The sequence below is a fragment of the Phoxinus phoxinus genome, assembly GCF_949152265.1.
Source record: "Phoxinus phoxinus genome assembly, chromosome: 24".
NCBI classification, from domain to species: domain Eukaryota; kingdom Metazoa; phylum Chordata; class Actinopteri; order Cypriniformes; family Leuciscidae; genus Phoxinus; species Phoxinus phoxinus.
Window position 1 is genome coordinate 13,112,032 of NC_136899.1, and position 26,650 is coordinate 13,138,681.

At 37.6% G+C, this 26,650-nt stretch overlaps 1 protein-coding gene across 5 annotated transcripts in view; it reads right to left on the reverse strand.

The window, feature by feature from the left end:
* sema5a (sema domain, seven thrombospondin repeats (type 1 and type 1-like), transmembrane domain (TM) and short cytoplasmic domain, (semaphorin) 5A) overlaps positions 1-26,650 on the reverse strand; it is a 145,236-nt gene that overhangs the window by 6,955 nt on the left and 111,631 nt on the right. For all 5 annotated transcript variants that reach the window (XM_079601664.1, XM_079601666.1, XM_079601665.1 and 2 more), the window contains 6 exons: positions 24,097-24,244; positions 15,961-16,186; positions 9,774-9,983; positions 4,877-5,047; positions 2,615-2,770; positions 1,814-1,858 (listed from right to left, as the gene is read on the reverse strand). In XM_079601664.1, coding sequence (XP_079457790.1) covers positions 1,814-1,858; positions 2,615-2,770; positions 4,877-5,047; positions 9,774-9,983; positions 15,961-16,186; positions 24,097-24,244 — 956 coding nt within the window. The remainder of the gene's footprint in view (positions 1-1,813; positions 1,859-2,614; positions 2,771-4,876; positions 5,048-9,773; positions 9,984-15,960; positions 16,187-24,096; positions 24,245-26,650) is intronic.

The window sequence follows — 26,650 nt, forward strand, 5'->3', positions numbered from 1 at the left end:
ACATACAAAGTTTGGTGTAAATATGTCAAGGCATTGCAGATATAAAGCCTGAATAGTCATTTTGGCATCATGCATCAACTTTGCTGCTGGGGTATACGAAAACGGTTTTGTCTATCGACACGAAATCCATAACTTTTACTCGGCACGGTCTGGAGATGACACGATCTGATTTTGGTGAAAATCGGACGTTCGGTCTAGGAGGAGTTCGAAAAAGAAGGTTTTAAAAGAAAATAAAGATGGCGGACAGGAAGTTTGACTGACTATGGCAAAATTGGTATCTATGTTTTCAGCATAACCCAAGGAATCTATTAAGATCAGTGTCATTACTATAGGCAAATTTATTCAAATGTTATTAGCATTTTTGGACATTTTATTATAACTTTTGACCAAAAGGTGGCGCTGTCTCATAATCTTTTGAGTACCTTTAGGGCCTTGTACTGATGACCCATACTGAGTTTCGTAACGATACGTTCATGCGTTCATAAAATACAGCATTTTAGCACATAATTCAAAATGGCCGACAGCCAAAATGGCTGATCTGGGTAAATTGGATATCAGTCGACTCAACATGACGCCCTGAATCTAACGAGACCACTTTTGTGATTTTTTGACAAACCGTTCAGAAGTTATAAGCAAAAACATAAATTATTCATATCTCCGGACCAGTAGGTGGCACTGCGCCGAAACGCAGCATGTAGCCTCAGGTCATGCTTGTGATGACATGTACCAAATTTGGTCTGAATCTGATAAAGCGTTGTGGAGATACAGCCTTACGTCTGTTTTCGCAAGCGCTACGTTAAATTTATTTGCACGGTATTCGAGAACGGTTATTCGAATCAACTTGATTTCCATAACTTTTTGTCGTCCTGGTCTGGAGATGATCTGGTTAAGTTTTCTTGAAATGCGGACCAACGGCCTAGGAGGAGTTTGAATCGCCGTGAGCTCAGGAATCAGTGGTTCAAAAGTTATTAGCATAAACATGAGTGAAACTTTGGACAGCTGGTGGCGCTAGAGGGAATGAGTTGGAGTCTCCAAATTTGCTATGGTGATAGTTCAGGCTGTCCTCTATCACTGTGCCAATTTTCATAAGTTTCCCGCAAACGGTTCTTTAGGCTGCCATAGACGCCCAGTCGGAAGAAAAAGAAAAAGAAAAAGAAACAGAAAAAGAAAAAGAAACAGAAAAAGAAAAAGAAATAGAAAAAGAAAAAGAAAAAGAAAAAGAAAAAGAACCGGAACAGATACAGTAGGTGCCCGCACCTTCGGTGCTTGGCCCCTAAATATTACTACAATCACAAAAACTGTATTTTAATTCATTTTAAAATGTAATATAATCAAAGTCTTCAGTGTCACATGATCCTTCAGAAATAATTCTAATATGCTGATTTGGAGCTCAAGAAACATTTATTATTATCAATGTTGAAAACAGTTGTGCTGTTTAATTTTTGTGTGATTTATTTATATTTGTGATACCCAAAGTTCAAAAGAACAGCATTAATTTGAAATAAAAATCTTTTGTAACATTATAAATGTCTTAACTTTCACTTTTGTTCAATTTAATGCATCCTTGCTGAATAAAAGTATTAATATCTTTCAAAAAAGAAAAAAGAAAATCCACAATATATGGCTTTTTATTAGCGGAAGCTTTCAGCTGATCTAAGCTAAGCTTTACTAACTTAAATCAATATTTTATGTCCATATATGTCTTTATTTGGCAAGTAGCCGTGTATTAAATGGGATAATGTACAGTCAAACCCCAGCAGAGTGATAACAAGGCTGCTTGTACACTACTTATGAGTCTGCATACACTGCTTACCTCCACACCATCTTTCCTCCTGACTTGAACGTGCAACAGACGTTTCTGAGAAAGAAAAAAAAAATCAAGGGAGATGGGAAATGAATCCGTCAGGCTGATAAATGAGATCTTTAGAAGTTGCAGAACATTATAGCAAGCAAATTTCAAACTCAACCCATTATCGCGATATTCAAAGAGCTGAATAAGGAAAGTGGCACCTGCGACACATTTTTATGATCAGTAATGGAAGTAAATGAGGTATAAAACTTTTCTAATGAGCTGTAATGGAATGTTACTCTGTGAAAGATACAAGGACTCTGCGGGGCAGACAATATTTACACAAGATTTACAGAATAGTCGTAAAAAAATTCACTCCCCGTGCTGCGATGGAAGCGGAAGCGAGGTAATAACTCCCCTGACGATCATATGTTTAGCGTTTTCCATCTCTACAAAATGGTTGATCGCATAATAACTCATCATTTTCAAGACGCTTTAATATCATCAGAGCAGGAAGTACAGTTATTAAGATAAGATGTTCCCTCTTTCAATTAGCTACCTCATGTTTGAGTTTGTAAAACTTGTGGTTGGACTTCTCTCACAGCAGAACTATCTCAGGTATCTGGTGTATGAAACATCACTGTAATGCATTTGTTCGATCGTGCCACTTAGACAAGGCGGGGGATGAGAGGCTAATTATCCCTGCACTGCAGAAATCAATGGTTTGGTGTGTCTCGCATTACTTCTTGTCAATAAGGGAAGATCCTTGTTTGTCCAGGAGTCGATATGGCAAGTGTTTGGGTGTGTATGTGTGTGTGTGCCCACCTGGGATGAAGTTGGAGATGGGCAGACAGGCACGTGTTTCACTGCTGTTGCCAGAGCACTGGTTGCCGGTGGGAAACAGGACGTCACAGTGCCGAAGGCGTGCTTGAGACCCTGATGAGTCACAGGGGGACCATTCGGACCAATCAGACCAGCTCTCTGTAAATGATGACCAAAAGTGCAAATCAGATGCAAAGTTATGTAGAGGGGACGGAATGTGAAGTGCCCATCTTATTTAGTATTGTTAATGCAATTATGTGTTAAGATTGACATTTATCAATTTTCATATTTCATATTTATTTATTTTTGCGCCACCTGAAGACCGTTACCTCTGATAACAGATCACTCTAAATTGTAATGTGGACTCATGCATTTTCTGTAAAGCTGCTTTGAAATGATGTGTATTGCGAAAATCGCTATACACATAAATGTGAATTGAATTGAATTGATTTAAAAAAAGGTTTTTATAGGGAAAAAAATTGGGCAAAGTGATTCTGATTAAAAAGTATTCAAAAATAAAATGTGAAAATAAAGTAAATCAAGAAAGTCAGGACATATATTAGCTTAATTTCAATTAGAATAATTTTTTAATGTGACAAAACCCTGCTAAATAACATCTTAAAGGTTCATGAAACACTGACCTACATTTTCTGACATTTTAAGAGGTGCTGTGCTGTAACTTTGTGCTTTAAATTGCAACTGTCACAGGATAGGTGTGTAGTTGTGTAATATAAGGTGAGCTAATAAAACCACGCACAACATATTTGTTCAATTTGATGCGTGCAATGGTGAATAGCATTGTGCATTTGTGGGAAACTTTTGCATTACATTTCAAAATGTAATTTATCACAATATAAATATAATCAAAGTCTTCAGTGTCACATGGTCCTTCAGAAATTATTCTAATATGCTGATTTGGAGCTCAAGAAACATTTATCATCATAATCTATATATTTTTAATACCTAAAGTTTTAAAAATAATGTACAAAATAGAATAATACAAAATTTTGCGGAGAAATGGTAAATGTGACCTTAAAACCAAGAAACCAGGGGCCAGATTAACAGTCTGCAGCCGTGCAAACCTTTATTTAAAAAACTACAGTCAAGATTTACTACAATGAAAAGGCATGGACAGTTTTTTTTGTGGCTGACCTTTTTGCACAGGCATTTGTAGGAGTTTCCCTGTCAGATTGCAAAATTTATGGGCAGGGAGTATTTAAATGAATGTCTGATTTTGCGCCTGACATGACAATAATTTTATGCATTTTCAGTAGATCACCCACAAAACGTTCCACTCACATCAAGCGCTTCTATTATGCTAGCTTCAGACTACACACATTTTTTGTCTGTTACGACAGTCACTGTGTCAGATTATGCGATTTTGACTCCTAAATTCTTGTTGTGTCGCGGACAGGAAACATGTCAGACTACACGTTGCTTCCCGACCAATCATTGCTAACCGTCTAGACGTGTGATGTCATCAAGAAGGCGGAACTACAGACTGACTTCACAAGAGTGTAATTTATGTTTTTTTTACTCTGTTGTGGTAGTCCCTCAAGGAAATTTTCTATCAGGAAAGGCTTAAAATAGAGTCACGTGGTTATCGTACAAGAGAACTGATTATCTATTTGGCCTCACAGCTAATTTAAACCAAACCCATACATTGGAGCATAAAAAGGTTGAAATTCAGCTTAGGAGAAATCTTCCACACAGGGTCTTCTGATTAGCATTCCCCTCATTTATCCCGTCCCCCGTCTCCCGACCTGCACTGTAGACTGTACAGCTACACGCGAGCGTGTAATGAATGGTGTGACAGATAGACCTGAACGCAGCTAATAAAAGGTCACTCCGTAACCTCACTACACTTCTGGCTAATGGATGGACTGACATTTGAATACAAGCTCTCTTCTCCCATTCACCTTTCCGTGGATCAATGTGCGAGGTTTGACTCCGCCATCAATCGCCTTATCTTACCCTCCTCTATTGCACTCCCTGCTGCGAGCTTATGCATATTATCTTCGTATCGCAAGCTCGGCTTTACCATTTGCTTTTCTATGATGTGTGACATTTTGATTTCCTCTCCTTTCATTCCCCCACGGGCCGCTTTAGACACGAGACATGACGAAAGGAAAGCAGGTACAAGACAAAGGCTTCCTATCCAGAAAAAAGCCATGTAATTTCCTGTTGGAGTCAAGGTGTGACTGTTGTGTGTGTGTGAGTTCACGTAGGTTGAGTTCATGCACGTGATAAAGTGTGTGTGTGTACCAGGGCAGGGTTGGATGTTACAGAGAGCCTCTTCAGTATGCAAACCCAGGCAGATGTCACCTCCGTAGGCAGGTGGAGGGTTGTTACAGGTGCGTGTGCGCATGTAGTGTCCTCCTCCGCATGTCACTGAGCATTTAGACCAAGGTGACCAGCACGACCAGCTCCCATCCACTGAAAGATAAGGAAAAGAGGACACTCAAAATACTACTGCGCTCGTCTCATGAATAATTTCGGGACTAGCGTCTGACATTTCTTTCAGTGAATAGTGAAAATATTTCTGGGAACATGTTTGAGGGTGTTTGCAACTATATACATGTGTAATAATAGTTTATATCAACAGGGGCAGATGCATTTTTTTCCTCTACCCTTTTTCACACTTTTGCTCCGATAAACATTTGTTAACATATAACATCATATAACATCGATAACATCATGTTGAGTGTCATTACATATAAATGGGACATATAATGGAAAACAAGATTTAAAATAAATAAAATAATACAATTAAATACTTCAATTGAAAATGTACACATGCTCCCGTAACACAACGAAAAATGACCCGCAAAAACAAGCCATTCAGAAAGCATCATATCTGTAATATCAGCACCCATTCAATGCTCAGCAATTTAGTGAGGTTGTTACCCATTCCACAATCGAAGAGGTTAACCAATCATAGCATAGCTCATTTACATATAAACAATGCTAATAGAACACTGGCCTGTTAAAAAGGTGAGAAAGTTAGACAGGCAGAAATAGCCTAAGCTGATTGGATGGTCTTGGGTTTGAACATTTTTCTGCTGGCCAGACTGGGAGACAATCTTAAACCAGCTAAGACAAGACTGGGTTATGGCTGTTTTTGACCATGAAACAATTATTATACGTGTCTTTGAACCATTTAATTGAAATAGATCCAGGACATTTATGCATTTAGTACCACGATATGAATGAATGACATCACCCTAGTTATCTCTGGTACAATCACTACAATGGCGTCAAGACAAGCTAAATCCAGATGCTGAGAGTGCTGAGAATCAGGGGGACGATGAAAAGAGAGGCTGTTCACACAATCTGCTCCGGAGCCCTGCCTCTCCCTGGCGCTCTCACACTGACCCCTGCTCTAATTAATGAGGCTAAACGAACCATCAATTCACTCCCTCCCCTCTTCAGCGAGTGCCAAGCTCAGGGTCATCAACCTCGACAACTGGGGGAACAGAGAACAACTCACAAAACACTACCACTGCCTTAGTGCTAATTAAAGGAAAACAAGCATATACTGAGTCTCATTTCACATTAGCATTAGCCCTGACAGGTTTGTAGAAGAGGGGCGAGAGCTTATGTCACTGACATGAGTAGATTTCGGCTATGTTTAGTATGGAATATTAGCTTACTGATTACTGAATACTTGACAGTATAATGCCTATACTAAGCTATGAAACAAAAATTAAGATATTTTTAATTAAACCTGAGAGGTTTTCTGTCCCTCCATTGAAAGTCCAGGTAACCAAACTTAGAAGATCAAAAAGGGTCATACAAGTAAATTAAAATGAATCTACAGTATACGATTGGTTTAAACAATGTCTTGTGAAGAAGAGACACGACTGCTTTATATGATGGACAGATTTCATTTAGGCTCGTGTGTGTCACATTGCTGTTTGGAGCAAAACACATTGGTTCTCGTGAATCATGCATGCATGTTTGAGCTTCTGTGTTTACAATGTGTGATGTGCTCTATGTATGTGTATACTATCAATCATTGTTTCCTATCTATTCATAAGACTTGGATCAAATCGCTCAGATAATATGTTTTTTTTACAATGCCTTTAAGATCCTTTTGCATCTTGAAAGGTTTGGTTGTTTTTGGGCAGTCCAATCCAAAGGGTCAAGGGGGTTTGATTAGCATGCATCTGTCTCTACAGAAAATAATTAAAAATGTAATAATAATAAAATAAAAAATAGATTTTTGTCAAAAAATACTGGTATCGGTGATAACCATGATATTAAAAAATGTAAATATTTATCTCATGTTAATGCTACACATATCTTGGATTTACAATATTGTAAATATTTCATAAAATGGGAAAAAGAAGACAACTATACAGGGTGTAACTTGTATGTCAGAGGAGACGACAGGCGAAAGCAAAAGACTTTACCCACATATTAAAAAAATAGTGTTGGGAGATTTTTGGATTTGGTCAAAAAGTCTGCAGGAAGTGCCAATCAACAGTACGTTTTTTTTGGTATGCTTTTGTACAGTTATGGTTACAAACTCTCTCTCTCCCACCCTGTTATATACCCTCATACTTAAGAGTGTGATTCATTGGTCAAAAAAGAGAAAACACAAAATAAAGTTAAAGATGAATTTAACTGATATCTTTATGTTTTTTCAGAATTTATATAGATATTGCTATAATATCGTTATTGTGAATTAAATGGTCAAATGTATTTTTTCCTGTCTGTTGCCTTTGACGTCACACCTCAGGATAGTTGCTAGTGAATATTTTATGATTCACTGTATTTCACATATTTGGTGAAAAAAATAGAAAAGGTCACTTTTTTAAAGGTATAAGTAAACAAAACATTGCATTTTACCATCTGTTATAATTTATCTATTGCGCAAAATGACAAATAAGCTCCTGTCGGCCCCTGTGTGACTGATCATCTCATTTCACCTTTGTGATCTGCGACAAGAAGAGATTCATTCGTTTCTGAGCCGCAACAACAGCAACCGTGAGACCTCTGTCTGCCTCTCTCAAAACAAAATAATGCATTTCAAAGGTCTGACTTTGAACAAGTCAAGATTTAGCTAGGCAGAAGGAACCAATAAAAGACACAGTGAGAATATTGGTCACAGACAAGCTCCGGTTCAAAGACGCTTATGGAGGTGTAGAGCAATTTGATGTGTTCTTTTCCAAGCTTTCTGCTGGGATACGCTTGATGAAAGTCATCTGTACTGTTCTGTCGTCGTCTGTACAAAGGAGCTATTGAATCTAAGTTCTACTAAGACGTTTCATTGGAAGTAGACAAGGACTGAATTAAGTTAGAGAAGTGCAGAGCACAGCTACTAATCGACAGTGCGCTGAGAGAGTTTGCTGTACAATTTTTTATCTGCCAATTTTGTGAAATTTGCGCAGCGCTTCCTGATATGCTGGCAATTACTCCTGTAGAGAAAAACATCAATAAGGCTAATAAGGTCTTAAAACCTCTGGAGGTCTTTGTTAATGAAGCAGTCCTGCTGGTCTTGCTATTGTCACTTTACAGGAAATATGTGATTTCCTGTTAGAAAACAGCTGCCGTAAAATTAAGACTGAGAAGCAATTAGTCTTCCACCATAGCATGAAGAGAGACTCCAAGACTATATGAACTACACTATGCCCTGCTTTGATGGTTAGGGGTGACATTCATCTCCGAAAACAGGCTATTGATTAATTAGGATCGCAAAACAAATTCTGCATTTCCCGATAGTGTCTTGCTCACCGTTAGGTATCATAAAATACCCAAGAAGCACATTTCCATTTAGACAGCATATTGCCAGCACACATAACGATGAGTACTCATTTAATTAGAGAGCTTTTCCCCTCCTTCAACTTTAGAGAGGGTGTACGCCATTGTCATAAGCCTTTTAATGACTGAATCCTGCCTTCCCGTCGCTGCCGGTGTAATTAGCCTGAAATGTGATTACACACAACGATGCCACAGAGATTTCTCTCCATTTCCGCCGGCAAATTGGGGTCCTCGCACCTTAAAACAGGGAGATCGTCCTTCATGCGTACAAATACTGTACGAGAAAGTGGGCTATATCTTTTCTTTATTGCTTGTAGATGTCTGAAATTCTTCTTTATTCCCTGCGCACCAGAAACAGACTGAATGCCTCTATTCTCAAAAATAAATGCATGTTCTTTCTTAAAATAACACTTTTTTTTATATGTGTGTGAAGAACATTTTAAAAATCTAAAGAACATTTTTCTACTATAAACAATGTTTTTGGAATGGAACGATTGTATGGATGAAAAAGGTTCTATGGAACCCCAGATACCAAAAAATAAACTTTATTTTTTAAAGTGCATGAAACATATTAACATTTGAAGAGAGAATGGATAGGTCTTTATTATATTTGTGTTGTTTGATGGTTTTTCAAAGTAAACCAGCTGGCCAGATGTTGTTAACCTCTTTCAGAAGATTTTCCACTAAGCCGAGCTGTGTTATAACTGACTACCCTATCATATAACCAATACACAAACAAACAACACATTTCTGTTCTAATTCTGAACTTATTTGAACATCTAAAGACAATTAACTAATCACAAGCTGGTTTTTCGTAAAAAAAAAAATTCTTTACATACGGTACACACTGTTTTCATACAACTGGTGAAAAGCTGACAGAGTTACACCACCATTAACATTTTGGGGTCCATAAGATTTAAAGAAATTAATCCTTTTATTCAGCAAGGATGCATTAAATTGAACAAAATTGGCAGTATTGACTAATGTTACAAAAGATTTCTATTTCAAAAAATTTAAGCAGCTCAACTGTATTCAACATTGATAATAATAAGAAATCCACTTATTAGAATGATTTCTAGAGGATCATGTGACATTGAAGACTGCCATCACAGGAGTAAGTAATAATAAATAAATAAAACATTCAAATAGAAAACTTGTATTTAAATTGTAAGAATATTTCACTGTTTTACTGTATTTTTGGTGAGGCTTCTTTCAAAAACACACACATAAAAAAAATGTACAGACCCCAAACATTTGAAAAGTAGTGTACAGCAAAATTGATAGTTATCAAGTAAAATATATGACATTTATAAATTAACTGACAGTGACAACTCCAATGCTTGGAGAAGCTGTGTATGATGTAAAGGTGTATATACGAGGTGTATATATGACTAACCTGGACATGGTGTAGTGTTGCACTCCTGAAACTCCTGGGCAGGCCCGAGGCAGGTGATTCCTCCATATTTGGGTTTGGGGTTGGAGCAGGTGCGTTTGCGGTTTCGGATACCTGCGCTGCAGTCCCGACTACATTGGCTCCAAGGGCCCCACACGGACCAACCTCCATTTACTGTCAATCCAGTGATACGTCCAGATCGCAACAAATCTCCTAAAACGAGAATAAACACACCCAGCAAACAGTTAGGCTCATTAGACATGTGAATTCGACCCAGACAGGGTTTCCAATTTTAACTTTTTAATCCATTATTTCAACAAATGTAAAACATTTGAATCCATACCACCCTAATTGTATTTCAAAAGATTATCTCGGAAAGCTAAATTAATTCTCTCTTTCATAGTTATTGAAGCCATTCACAACTATGAGATTATCATGCATGTGATTTATCTTATCATACAGAGTGTTTTTGCTGTCTGCACTGTGACCTCTGTGTTTGTACCTCTGACCTTGAGGGAGATTGAACTGTGACAGTCCCTCAGAGCCACAGCCATTTATCCATTCTGAGCAGGCAATAGCGCTACATGGGTCGACCTATAATCTCTCCAGCACCAGAGCGCACAGCTCTCTCAAAGGTAATAGACTACTTCATAATCTACTCACACCTCGAAGCGGGGCGCCCGGCTCTGATGGCTAATGGCAGGGGAGCACAGGTGTCAGTGCATGCTAGACCCGCAGGTAAACAAACCAATGACTTTAACCAAGAAATGACTGACTACATTGATTTTACCAAAGTATAAAGTCATATTGTGGAATTGGATCTTGACTTTGCTATGCTTGCTGGTTGTTAAGATGCAAAGCAGAAGACAAATTGCGATTAAATACTTTGAAATAGTAAGCGCTAAAGTATCCGCTCTGAACTTTCCCGACCCAGATTCTGTGATGTGTTAGACAATGAGATCAGTGGTACATCTGCTGAGTGAGATGGGTGGCATTATATCCTGCACAATCAAGAAAATTAATAGCTCTTGTGGATTAAGAGTGTGGCTTTTACACTATTCCCCAGAGCTGTCGTAAACTGTCTAGCAGTCACCAGCGCTTATTAAAAGTTAGGGGGTGGGCAATTAGAATCGACTCCCTGATGGGTCTGCATGGTGGGTGGTTAACGCCTATGCAAATACATATAATTACCGTGATATACAGCGTTCCAGCGTCGCAAGAGGTAACTGAGAAACCAATGGTCGACTGAGGGGTGTGGGGTGCTCATAAATAGTGCAGGCCAAAAGTCTGAGACCACTGTTAATTTAAAAAATACATATATCTTATGTAATACGTTCTTATCTTCAAATACAACTAGATGGAGCAAAAAAAAAAAAAAAAAAACCTGCAAGATGTGTAAAAGTTTGAGGTTGGTGAGATTTTTTTTTTAACGCTTTTACTGCTAATTTGTACTTACTAAAAAGTGTACTTTTTTAATTATAAATTAAACTATTTGTAATTTTAAGAATAAATTGTTATTAAATTACAAATTCAATTAATTTGAATTAAATATAATCGTTTTTCAATGATACAAATATATGAATTTGTAACTATTAAATAAAGTTAGTTAAATAACAATTTGAGAGAAAGACTGAACTGAAAAATCAACATGAATTTCAGATTGTCTTTGGCTCGTGTCTGTTTTGCTTTAACAACAAGAGATGCAAACACTGGTCAAAGAAAAAGTTTGTGTAAAACCTGATGATCTCCACCATGATTTCAAAATCTTCCATGTTTTTAGTTCCCAAACTATCAGTTTACATTCAGTTTTATATTTAATTTTGAACCCCAGATTTATCAGATGTGACTTTTGGTCCTGGCTGTAAAAGGTTGAGACCAGAATCACTGACAGTGAGATTTTCTATTTTGTATCCAAGGACATGTGTGTGTAATGCAGCACAGAAAAATGTGCCAGCAGAGATCCTATGGTCTGCAGAATCTCACACTGAGTGGGATTCTAACTGATGGCAGATCTGTGGGGAACCGACAGTAAATAGCCTTGGAGATGTCAGGTTCTCAGAGAGAAGGCTGAGAGACAGAGATGGAGAGAGAGAGCCGTTCTTTTGAGCACGGTATTTAGATGAGAAAATAGTGCTAAAGTCACATGCTAAAATTATGTGCTATTGTTTCAGAGACAAATGAAGGTATCGCTCATAGCCAAATTACAGACCCGGGCCATCATCAGTTACGGCCTCTGGCTTATGAGGGAGAAGAAACTCAAGGTTTTAAGACTGTCAGGCAGCATTTTCACTCTAGCCACTGCCATTACTCCAGCAAACAAATAGACATAATGGTGCATGTATTGATTTTTATTGTACTGAAGGTTAAGCGTTAAACACTTGCACTTGCACTTTCTAAAAGAAAAATGGTGCTGTATTGTAAACGTAAAGAACTCCCCTTGGGTTTAGGCATTTGCATTAGACATGCTCTTATGTTTCAAACGGCTAGATTGATCACAAAAGAGCAAAACCCAGAGGTCTCAAGAGCATCTTAAAACAGGACGGGATGCTCAAAATGGGCAACGTTTGGGTTTTAAAGTCCATTATGCTCACCAAAACATATGCATTTATTTGATCAAAAATAGTAAAAACATTAATATTGTAAAAAATACAGTTTATTTTCTATTTTAATTTATGAAATAGAAACATTATACATGTCTTGAATTAACTTTTGGTAAATCTAATGCAAAAAAAAATCTTTGAATGTTAGTTTACCTGTCTCAATGTGTATGGCTGTAGTGGTGGCATTTTAAAAGTTGTGAATTTAAAGATTTTTCAGAATGTTTTTTTTTCCGGACTAGTTGACCACCAACCATCTGTACCTTTAATAATCTCAGAGGACAGAACGTTCAAACTTATAAATGCTGGAAAAATGACCTGATGACCATCAAGGTTTAAACAAATACAGCCAACAGTTTGTCAATGAAAGTGATGTTGTTATCTGACAATGTATTGTATTTTTATTCAGGTTAATCTATTCATTATAATGAAGTAAACTGACTGCAGATCACTAAGCAAAGCTCCTGAACCGGTGTGTAAATAACGACCAGCTGCTGCGGACACTGATAATTTCTTTAATTTTCACCAAAAAAGGCTGAGAAATCAAGGAACCTTATCTGCACAAAGCCGATTTAAATTGGCCTAATAAAAAACTGACATCAAATGCATTTCCAATCTGAAAATGTCAGCCAGGGCTGATACTACTGATCTTAATTCTTTCATAATGTTGATATTAAGCAGAGAAAGAGGCTTAGACCTCAAAGGCTTGACAAAATAGAAACATACACATGATTTCTACTTGAAAAAGCCAAGGTGACTTCCAGAGACCTGCCAACTCAGTTCATCTACAGCTGAATGTACAGCTTTCACACACACACACACACACACACACACACACACACACACACACACACACACACACACACACACACACACACACACACACACACACACACACACACACACACACACACACACACACACACACACACACACACACACACACACACAGTTATATTTTAGACACAATTTTGTCTGTTTTTGCTGATTTTGAAAATGAAAATATGACCTATATAAATCCACTGCAGAACTGTTACGTCTCCGTCGCTTCAAACCTGTATGACTTTCTTTCTTTTGTGAAACATAAAAGAAGATATTTTGAAGAATGTTGGAAACCAAATTGTTTGGTTTACCATTGACTTCCATTGTAAGACAAAAAAAAAAAAAAACCTGAGATAATTTCTCAAATTATCTTCTTTTATGTTCCACAGAATTAAAGTCATGCAGGTGTGAAACGAGATAAGGGTGAGAAAATTATGAGATAATTTTCATTTTTTGGCGAACTATCCCTTTAATACCCATTTAAAATCCATTAATCTCATAGCATTATTTCATTGTAATTGCAGTGTAAATGCATTCATGCCACCTCTGAGATGCAATAAACAGCCAAATTTAATGTGTGATTAATTCAATGAATTACCAGCACATCATGTAATGAATTCGATTAAAAATTGTAATCACTTGACAGCCGTAATCAACCTGTTTATTTAGAGTATGTGATTGTTGCGTACATGTTTTTTGTTCATGTAAATTTTGAATACATTTTAGAACAAAAGTTATCGACGAATCACGATTCATGAATGATGAAATAATACACACAAAATTTGTTTATATGCACGATTAGTGAACGAGTTTAGACCCCTTGATGTAACCACGTACATTCATTCCACCACTTTAGATTTTCCCACATGAACTCTATGCAATGAGATGCTCTGCTTTATCACACTCTTCACACAGGCATGGGGATTACAGATTCAAATCGATATGGGCCAGCCGAGACGTGAGGCTAAATCTTGGCCAAGTGGCAGCCCATTCGTTTCAGAAGTCATCTTCCCTTGTGGCTTCACTGACATCAACACACATCTTTAGTGTGGAGGTGATTATGGGACTAGGCCTCCTCTGTACGATATGCAGTAAGTTAACAACTGTCCAAAAGCCCTTAGAAGAAACATCTGTCATGACAGGCCATGCAGCGTTATAGCTGGGTGCTTCGAACTAAATAATGGTTGAAATGCAGAAATTAATCATGGATTTGCTGGGCACTTAATATTTATGTTTTATACTGATGCAGCACTTATGAATCATATGAGAGTCTGTAAACGGTGCTAGAGCCCTAAACATTACCTATGCATTTGTGTATATGCATGTATGCATTTATGTATGCATGTATAGCTCCTTTCACACAGAGATTCCGGAAAATACACGGATAATGTGACACGGGATTTGTCCCGGGATCGTTTGATTTTGGTTCATTCACACTGCCAGTGATTTTCCAGGATCTGTGAATGCGTTCACACACATCCCGGTAAGATCCCGTAAAGGTACGTGACGTCAGGATGAGACGTGTAACGTACGCGTCGAAAACTGTACACTAACGCATCGCGTACAGTTCCACAAAGCTGGCGAGCGCCCTCAGCTTCAGCGCGGATAGTAAAGAGCCCCTGGTCTCTGCATCGTTCCAGACATGTTTTCGTTCTTTCTTTGTTGATGACGAACACAAACTTTCTTCTAAGAGCAACAGAGTCGCGCGATGGCACATGTGACACACCCCTTACGGCACTGATCCTGGCTTTTGTTCACACAGGGCGCGTTCCGGGAATGATCCCGGCATCAATCCCGGGACGTGTTTGCGTTCACACAGAAGGCACTCTGGCAATTTCCCAGGACCAACGCGCTGTGTGAAAGGGGCTTGTGTGTGTGTGTGTGTGTGTGTGTGTGTGTGTGTGTGTGTGTGTGTGTGTGTGTGTGTGTGTGTGTGCATAAATAATTATCTCATGCTCATTTTTGCATTTAAGTGCAACAAAAAGACTTCCACAAATTGGCAAATGAAATGTTGCTGTGCTGTTCTCTGTGGCTCTGAATGTTCTTTCTTTTGTCATTTTAGCTCATTCGCTCGTAAAACAAAATGGAAATTAGTTAGATGGAAAATACCAAAAAATAGCTAGTCATTAGCTTTGTGTGCGGCATCTCTCAGTAAACGTCTGTTGAAGATCAGAGCTTCACTGTAGAATATGAGTGTCTATAAACATCACTCGCAAACCAAATTTACAGTTACAGGGTTTTCACTGCATTTCCGTTATATACCTCTGTGCCACTTTGACTCTCATAACTCGCCAGTTAACAGCTTGTTTACAAACCACAACTAGTTCACAGATGTGCAAACCCAATGCAGCTGCACACATGCAGGGAGGAAAATAAATCAAATTAAGTACATAAAAGAAGCCCCCCAACCACTGAGAGAAACAACATTCTCTGATTTGACTTAACTAGTATGTTCCTCATGTCTCTCGGAGGCACAATGCAGCCAAGAGCACTTGTGTCGGGTAAGACGACACTCCAAAATCTGATGTAGCGAGCCCACATAGATGAGAGAAAGAGAGAGAGAGAAAGAGTGAAAGAAAGAGAGAAGCACTAGAGCACATCATGTTGTCTTTCCGCTGATGGACAAATAGATCAAGTGTCTTGCCTCAAAGTCACTGCTGGCTCACTTCATCAAAGACACAGGGAGAAAAAGCAAGATGAGAGCAGAGAAAAGGAAAAGGGTGAGTGACAAATGACGGATCGCGGGGAAGAGAGACGGAATGAGATCTCACCATCCGTGGAGCATCCAGTGGATCCGTCGCTGGAGCAGTACCTCATCTCAATCCGCTGTCTGCCTACTTCCAGCAGGTTGGGCTCCGGCACTCTCGCCTTACAGGTGTACCTGAAGCGCTGCTCGTAGTGACCGCCATTGTCCGAGATATTCACTGGCGTCCATGGTGTCCAGGGAGTGGTCTTCTTTAGATCCGGGCAAGGGAGGGTATTACAGGACTGGAATTCCTGTGCAAAACAACCAAATATATTACATAATTGTATTTCATTAGGGGTGTAACAATATATGGTGTCATAATATATCGCAATACAAAAATGCAACAATATTTATCGTGGATTCGTGGACAATATGTATCGTGGATCATTTACACCCACAATGTAATATCAAATTTAGCACTTTAATCAACAGTACATTTTTTGTTAACCTTTTCGTGACATGAGGGTATCGTTGCACCTCTATATTTAATACAACTGTATTTCATATTTATAAAGTATAAAATAAATATTATATAATATATATAAAATTAAATATATATTTATTATATGTTATATATGTGTATCATATTTCAATAGTATTTAATACTTTATGTATTTATAAATCATGAATATATATGATATAATTGTAATGTATGTTTTTATTTTATATAAAATATATAAATATAGTATACATAATGTATATTTATATACATACATCTATCTACATACGTTATAAAAAAATCATATATACACATCTAAATATAAAATGTAAGTATAAATAATGTATACTATACTATATACATATAAAATATAAGTATAAATAATGTATAATATATATATAAATGTATGTATGTAGCATTTATGCTGAGAATGTCGCTTTGGTGATTTGTTGCAATTTTGCAGGCGCCTATGAAATATTTCCATCGCACTCTTTGCTGAACATGGCAAGTCGCAAACAAGTCAGGCAGAAAAGGTCATTGATCAAGTTTAATTTATGGCCTGCGAGGAGAAAAAAAAAACTGAAATATGAGGGAATAAATAATGGAGTACATCCTACACAGGCTAAAATGACATTTCGATTTGAATGGAACCTCGAATGACTGACAAAAAGACAAAAATTGTCACTACTAGCATGGGACAGTTAAAATGAGTTTCGGCTGCGCTGTCTGTTCTAACGTCTCGTCCTAGTTCGGCGGGGACAAATCTAACCTCTTAAATTCTTGATTGTTTTATTACATTCCTATAATTGATATGACATCTACACTGCCTGTATCCTTGATCTGTACCAGTAGTTGAGAGCTTTCAATCCTTCGATTTATGATAATGTAGCATCTTCTGATACCGACGTCTAGCACTTGAGGCAGTCAAATTCATGTCCTGACACCTTAATAAATCGTCCTGAAACAAGGAGCTATAGATTTCCTGTAAATCATATGTGTTCATTTGGGTGAGTGGGGAGCTGTGTCCATTTTCACAGCATTTATTTATGCTTAATAGACCTTGAATGACTGCCAGACCTTGGCAAAATAAGATAAAAGTCCTTTTTGTTCATCCGTCAATCTGTCAGACGGAGGGAGAGCTGATGTGAAGCGCTCAGACGTCTGGCTCACCTCCCCTCCCTCCACTCGTCTCTTTTCACCTCCGTTCTCCCATGGATGAAGAGCAGATAGACAAGGTTAAAGATATGGAAAAGTTGAGGCATTGTTTATAGTGTGCTCTGACCACCTGCTTTTGTTTTCACACTTTCTTTGTTAATATTTAATGATGGTAAATATTATGAAATCAAATCAGCTGACTCGACGCTTTTTTGCCTCAGTGAGCATCAACACATCAGCTAAATGGTCTACCATGCAAAGATTTTTGCGGTATGTTTTCTCAGAGACAAAAGAGGGCTGGGTGTTAGTGTTGTATTTGTGTGAGTACGCATAGCGAAATGTTAACGGTAGACTGCACTCTTCTCAGAGCACAAAAGCAAAACGAGGTACTCGATAATTACAAGGTACCATTATCCACGTCTGGATGCCTCCACAAATGAACAAACTACAACTACAAGCTGCGATACATATAAATAGTTATGTAAACATGCCATTAAAAATATTATAGAACTATTTCTTTAGTTTCAGTTTTTTTATCACTGTGCGAGATAAATATGATGAAAAAATATGGCATGTTACTACAGTAGGTGGTTGCTGGGGTAATTTGGGTGGTTGCTAGGTGGTTACTTTACTGGTCCAAGTCACTATGAAATTCTGGACACTAGATGGTTCGAGTCCCTCTACAATCCAACTTTTTCTTCTATTTTGTTGCTTGTTAGGAGAACATTAAGTCTGGTCAATAAATAATAGTACAAGTACAAGTCTTTAAATAAAGTATAAAGTAAGGAGTATAAAGAAAGAATATACTAAACACGCACGCACGCACACACACTATAACCAGATATTTTGTCCCCTAAACCTACCCTTAACAGAAAACTTTTAGCATTTTACATTTTCATATTTATAAATATGAAATATATTATAAACATTTATAATATTTATATATATTTATAAAGTGGAGAATGTGGATTACAATAGATTATAATTCAGTATTATCTGAGAGGAAATTGTCTGATCTTAAAAGTCTGATCACTTAGAAAAGTAATATCACACCTTCCCTCAACAACCCGTGAAAAAACAAATATGTTGATAGACTTTGTTTTCCAATGAAACACCTTATAAGCAGCCATCAGAAAATTCATAAACTTCCATTCGCTACAAAGCATGACGGCAAAAATCTCTTTTTCGAGGGAATTAAGTGAAAGTGATAATGCAGCAGAACGCACTCAAACACATCGGCCCGCGGTGCTGATGCTACATTGGACTCAATGAGGTAGATGTTCTCACCAGCTGGGCGAATGCCTACATATGTGCAGCACATCATAATGGTGATTTAACACTGATGCACACAGCCTGATACTCGTGCAAGCTAGGCCTCCCGTGATGTCTGAAACGTGAAAACATGACACGACCTAAACCGAGCAAAATCAATCATGTTTCCTCGTCGATAATGATGTTACGTGTGTATAATACAGCCTCTCGGATTGTTTGCTTTCTTTCCCACTCCTTTTTTTTCCGCTCCATCATTACTCATCCTGCACACGTTTTTCATTTCTATAATTCTCCATCCATCTCACTTTATCGGGCTCTTCCTTTCCCTAATTCTCTATTGTTCCGTTCTTGTTTTTCCCGCCGACAATCTATTCATTATCCCCCTCTCTCTCTCTCCATCTTTTTCAGACTTCGCACTCCCCAAGTCTATTTTTCATCCTCAGAATTACTGTATTACATACAGTTCTCGTCCGTCACTAATGCATTATGGGTAGCGGAGGCAGGGATTAGGGGATGCCCTGTATGAAGCTCTGCCAGTCCCCGTTCAGTCTCTAGGCATCTGCTGACTAATGAGTAATCCCACCCGCGCTCTCTGGAGCTTTCTAACATCATTACATCCACTTTGCACACACACACAATCCTCAATCCTTTGTGTCCACACACAAAAATGCAGCGTATCAGCAAGTATGTGTGTTGGAACGTAATTGGCCATTCTTCGGCTCCCAACTTTGACACTATATGCCCCCGACTCCACAGAGATAGCAGCCTTTAGTATGTTTTTTTCTGAAAACAACAAACTTCAATCCATTACAGGTGTCGTTGATTGCATTCATTACCAGCGGTTCACCTGAGACACGTCAGCTGGCCGTTCCACAATGGACCACCAAGACAAATAGTCTCAATTATTATTACAGAAAAGCACACAATCAGTCAGGCAAGACTACGGAGCATGATACACTCAGTCAGGAGGGTGTAATGAAAAATGCTGTCGTTTGGGAGTGTTCAAATTCCCTGGAGAAAACTTGTCTCTCTACGACCACAGCGTCGGTTAAATTAATACCCACGCTGCACAGTCACCGTAGAGAAATGGGATGCAGAGATTTTATGGGACGTGGATGGTTTTATGTAGTAGTTAGAAATATATTCAGAAGAAATTAATAAACTTGAGAACTCTCGGAGGACCGTCCAAATGGGATCATAAGAGATAAAACTTCTGAGGTCCTGGACTAAACACTCGCACAAGGTACACGACGGCCTTGATGAGAAATAAAATATACTTTTTTGCTTGTGCAATCTATTATGCAGTGTGTGTACTTTTTGAGTGCATTTTGAGTGACTGAATCAGAATAATGGCGCAAATGACCATGCTATTTGGACAAACCATCCAAAAAGAGGCCTTGGAGAACAAGAACAAATAATCAAACTACAAGCAATAGCACAAATAAATAAATACAATAGAACAAAGAAAAACAAATGAAATAATCAGTGCTTTTCAAGCTTCTCAGGTACAGAAATTGAATAAAGTAATCAAATTTAAAAACAACACTGCATGTAATCTTCACTGTACAAATTTAAGAAAGGTTAATCCTTATTAAAGTTACAAAAAATGTATTCAGTGAAGAGCAGTGAGTGATTTCTTTGTCTTTTATGGTTTGATTAACATTAAAAACAGACAGCAGCAGGAATATTAGGCTGCTGTCACTTTAAGACTAATGCACAGATCCAATGTGTTGTCTTTCTCTACTGTTTATGTTCACTTTAAGCAATAACCGACTATATGTTTTCATAGATACTCTTCAAGGTGGGCATTTTGAGATTAATCGTGTGCCAGTTTGGCATATCCTTCGCTTGAATGCATAAATTAGCAAGGCTTGATATACCTGTACTTTCGGGACCATGCAGCACTGGCCCGGTCACAACAGTCACAGTTCCTTCAACTGTTTGGAACATCTTGCACGCTTAAAGGCGCACTTGATGAATGACACGGGCTGCATCCAAAATCGAATACTTCCCTATTATACAGTAGGCAAAAACAAAAGAAGTATGGCAGAATTCACACTACTCATAAAGAGTGGGCAAAAAGTACCCGGATGAGCTACTACTTCCGGCGAGATTCTGAAGTGTGCGTACGATGGACACTAAGGTTACCATGGTAATATTTTCATGATTTATCATCACAATTATTTATCTTTTGTCAAATCAACTTCGATAACTAATGTGTGAAGATAACATACTATTTTGAGTTTCTGTTTATTAAACCATTCTTTCTCATTGTATTAACTCAAATTTTTAATTACAACGAAGTAAAAATTTTAAGGCAACAAGGTAACTTGCTTTTTTAAGTTAAACCAACATTTTTTTTTACAGTGCAGTTGCAACACTCTTGAACTGGTGGATAGAAGGAAAAAGTCGTTTTGTTTACACTTGAAATGTGTTGGCTGACATTATGTACACTTTGAGAAGAGTGTATTTTTGGTACAAGACACCTTCAATTTTTTCCTCCATTACACAAAACATTCCTAATTAACACTAAGAAAGAGAGAGAAAAAGTAAATCCTTACACTGAACAGTGTACTTCACAGATTCAAGCCTGTCACATATTTCAGCTGTGTTGATTCTGAAAATACACTTGCCCTAAGACAAAGTGACGGTAATATCTGAGTCTTATTATCAGAGCATAATTACACTGAACATATGAAGGATCTCACAAACAGACAACCAATTAAGGGTTTCCAGGTACTCATTATTAATTTTCTGTCTACTCTGACATCTGGCAACATTCTTGTGAGCTTTATCACTATCATTAGAGAGAGGTTACAACCACTGTGACAAACGAGCCCTGTGTAAAATTACCAGCTGAATGACACATCATGTTTTTATTGTGTCTGACAAAACATCCACCAACTAGTATTTCAAAGGGACATTTTTCATAAAACTATAAACAGCTGTTTGCACGTATGGCCCATGCCAAAGTCTGGCAATCATCAGTAAAAGAAAATAATATGAAGCTTACTTTTTAAAGCATCTGTTCTCAGTATTACCTCTTTGAGTAGATCAGCAGCTCAACAGATATGTAACTTCGTGTTCACAGGGCACAAAAATAGCCTAAAAATCCAAATCAGGCAACGCACCACCCTGGTACCCACACACATACATAATTATATACATCAACATGAACGCTGGCATTCCTATGATGCTTTGGTGTGTTTGGTGTCGTCTGCATGGTGATGGATCTGAGGCAGCTGACCTTGAGGCTAAACATGCACACAATATGACAGGGCTTTACCATTAAGATTCACAGGAGCGTCTGAACTTTCTCTTAAGCCATAGTGCCATTGATCATAGTGCCATTGATCAAGGTTGACAGCCTTGATTTCTATAACTGTACAGATGTTACTATTCCTTATAAAACAGTTTAAATAGCAAGTGAAGTATTCAAAGCTGTGCCAGATTCTTTAAATCATTCAAACCACTGCCACGAATGGCATGGAAAGTGAACCGTGGTCATGTGAGCTGGACTTATTCTAAACTAGCAGTGAGAGAGTGACTGGTTTAAAAGTGGAGTAAGAATATCACAGCTTGCTCATGCCTGGAAAATCCCAGCTTACTCTAGCAAGGCTAACACACGCGGCAAGTTCCTCCCAGCTTTCCAAAGGAGGATAAGTATTTTAGGATTGTAAGATGCTCTTGACTGTTAGAGCATGTACTACTGTTCAAAGGTTTTGAAAAATGTATTTTATGCTCACCAAGCCTGCATTTATTTGATCAAAAATACAGTAATATTGTGAAAAATGATCACAATTTAAAATAACTGTTTTGTGTTTTAATATATTTTAAAATATAATTTATTCCTCTGACGACAAAGCTACATTTTCAGTACCACTACTCCAGTCTTTAGTGTCACATGATCCTTCAGAAATGATTTGAATAAGCTGATTTGGTGCTTAAGAAACACTTATTATTATCAATGTTGAAAACAGCTGCTTAAAATGTTTGTGGAAACCATGATACATTTTTTATTAGGATTTTTAGATGAATGGAAAGTTCAAAAGAACAGCATTTATTGGAAATATTTTTGTTTTGCAACAATGTAAAGGTATTTACTGTCACTTTTAAGCAATTTAATGCATCCTTGCTGAATAAAAGTATTAATTTCTGTCAAAAAAAGTTGAATCTCAAACTTCCGAATAGTAATGTTGGTGTAGATGTAGTCCTTCATAGAAAAAAGCTTGCAATTGGTGCAACTTGTGCACTTGATTAGACACTTTTTGCCCATGGCGTCAGTTTGGTTTGAAATGTGCTGGGGACAGAGACGCATTCGGAAGTGCATTTTCAGAAGTGCTGGGTACAATGACGCATTCATTTTTTTTCTCTTTCGCGCAGGTCATGTTTTGAAAGACGATGTCACATTACCTGTAAGCTCTCCAAGCTACAATGCTCTCCACAGAACATGAAATATTAATTTTATTTAATTTTTCGTGTTCGCATTTATGAGGAAAAAACAATGTTACGGACGTGACCGCTCTGTAAGCGGCACTGAAAGACTGCTTTAAAACTTTCACAGAGACCTCAAACAGAAAGCTCAAAGCCTTTCTTTAAAGTGAATTTCGTTTTGTATTAATTGTATCTTTATTTTAATCAATGTTTCATCAACCAATTGCCTGGATTTAAAAAATAATAAGTAAAGCAGATAATAGATATCACGACGACACGGGCGCCGGCGCATGAACTGGAGCTCGTCTCATAAATGAACCGAAACTCAGCATACTTGCCTCACAGACCTGATAAATATATTTATTATCTACAGAACGCTTGAAATCATAATTTTAAACAGAACAATTCAAAACGAAAGAAAACGATGTAATCCGTATGAAATGTGCATTTCTCTCCGGCGCGTTCACTACTGCGAATATCGCGAGTCAGCATCGTCAACTTCATCTTTGCAGCCGACACAGAAAACACTTGTTTATTAATAAACAATTTAAATGTCTCCTTGCTATATTTGACATATTCATAATCATTACTTTTGCCGGTTCTTTGTGACAGCTTTTAGGTGCTTTATTGGTAGCGCCACATTGGTAGTATTGGTACTAACCATGCAATTTAAATATATGATACAAATGATTAAGATATTCTGCGCACCATAGGGTAGTCCATGATGCTTATACTCTTAGTTTGTGTAATATTGTAGCAATGGAATCTATCTATAAGCACTGAACACACATTTTCCATTTACTGAGGTGCTCAGTTCAAGGTCTCATAAACAAGCTGAGTAGTAAAATGAATGTGACATACAATGCTGCATCCAGGGCATTCGTTTCCGTTCTCGCACGTTCGTCGTCGTGACTGGATCCCACCACCACATGGAACTGTGCAGCGTTCCCATGGAGACCATGCTGACCAATAGACATGCGGGGGGCAGGGCAGGTGCTCGTTGCAATATCTAAGAAAGATTAAAACAAACATCTCAGCATGCAAATAAAGATTATTTTCACAAAACCCATCACCCAGTTTTTCACCCATACTGATTATGCATAAAACAATGGCCTTGATAATAGAATATGAATACTCTGACGCACAAATTATTAGATTACAAATAGTTTTACTTCAAAATAACAATTTCCAATCTTTTGTAACTTTGCAACTGCATGTCAACTATCAGTCATTATAGCATTAGTAGACTGTCTGCTTAATATCTGCTAACATACTTAGTTAGTTGATATATACAGTAGTTGCAAATGAATGAGCATTACAAGTTGATTATCGAAATAAAGTGCATCAGAGGTTTACAAGGAATCAAGAAAAAATTGTTTAATTCAACATGTAGGAAATGCAAACATGCAATAATGACTGGCTAGCAGATGTGTAGGTCTCCAAGGGCAGGAAATGCCTGGGTTAAGTGTAATGAGCAATGATGGAACTGTGTCTTATCTAAATGAGGTCTGCAGGCAGAGAGAGAGGAGGTTTTCTGGGCCCGTCTGTCCACTTGCAAACCCAGACACGTGGGTTCTACAAGTAGTTGTAATTGAAAGGTAGTTGTAATTGGTATAAAGCATGATGATTGGACACACACAGTCAATCATTCCAGCTCTCATGTGGTCTCACTGCAATCAGTGGATCCTTGAAAGGAAGCGAATTATAAATGAAGTCAGCTTCCTTTTGAAGATATGGTCATAATCAGAACAAAATGACCTCAAACATCCTGAGCCTGTGATGACTCCAAAAAAGAAAAAAAAATGAGTACAGATGTTGTTCTGTGCATTGTGCATTATTTTAAGACATTCATGAATTTATTTTAAGAAATCAGAAACCAGCAAACCTTATATAAGCCTTATATACATCCTTGTTGATCCTGGAACAACATTTCAATCGACCTATCAGATTTGAGGAACTGGTTTACAGTTCTAACAAGGGTTAGAGGCTTCCACACCATTCTAAATAACTTATAATTTCCCTCTGATTTTAGGTATAAGTTATGGGTAGGGATAGGGTTAGGACTAAAGATGTTGATCCAGGAACATGTCTTACTTGGCAAAATCGCGGCAGTGGTTCCCAAACTGGGGTACATGAGGTGATACATTTTTTTTTTTAGTTGCTCTGATCACCCACTTTTTGGAGAGTTTAATTTGCTCCCCCTCAGGTCGCCGTTTTAGGATACCTATGTTAAGAACCGGACGTGCCAGGGATTCTTTTATTCCTGTGGCTATTAGGAACCTGAATGCCCTTAAGTGATATTTTATGACATTTTTTATAGTATATGCTTATTTATTAATTAATTTTTTTTCTGTCATTTCTCATCATGATATACGGACCTGTGTATTGTATTGGTTTCTGTCATTTGTCATAGGGAAGGAGTGTCTCCATTGATGTGTTGATGTGTGTGTCTTGTGTTGTGTTTACAATGTTGTGGCATCTGGTGGTGCTTTTATTTTTGTTTTTAGATATTCTGGTGCACATTAAATTTCCTTTCTAAGGATAAATAAAAATGAAACTTGAACTTGAACTTAAAGGGGGTACGTGTACGAGTTTTGCAGTTAATTTAATTGAAATTAAACCTACCCCACCTTAAAATAACATTAAAACCAAGCATGTCATTCTAACAGGCAAAATGCAATAAAAGGTCAAGACATGACATCCAATTAAATTACCGGTACATTAAATTTGCGGTCAAAACCGACAGCATCCATACAAGTAGCATGTATATGATAGGTTGCTTGCAGAGTACGCAGCCATAGCAAATCGTACATCACTACCAATCTTGACAATGTTCCTTTGTAAAAGTGGGGATTTAGCACTTAGATGAAGAACAAATGGCTTATAGACAGACTGTGCATAGATATCTACTTAAAACTCAAACTCTCAATACAACAAAAATACCCTGTAGGAGTATTTAAATTAAGTCATTGTCATTCTTTTCACTACAAAACACCTCCTTTCAATGTAAATTAAGCTTGTTGTAGATTGCACCTTATTAAAAGTGCAACTGCTTTCTTCAACAAAGATGTCTGATGATGCATATGTGCTAATTAGAAAATAAGACAATATAATCAGATTCAAATAAGAAAAAGAAAAAGCATTTAAAAATTGGAAGGAGTACACATTCCCATTGGAAAACGATTGATCACGGCAACTTGTTGTGAATGATGTAGCGGGCAATAAAAAAAGTCGAGACATTCATATAAGAAAGATTTATAGCCAAAGGAAACCCACTGCCAATTTGCATATGCAAATAGTGTTCATTCAAATCGGATTTGCTAAGTTTAACAAGTTTGCCCCTGCTCTGGCACAAAAAAAGGAGAAAGAAACAAACGATCAAAAGAAAAAGAAAAAAGTGGTAATTAATAGCACA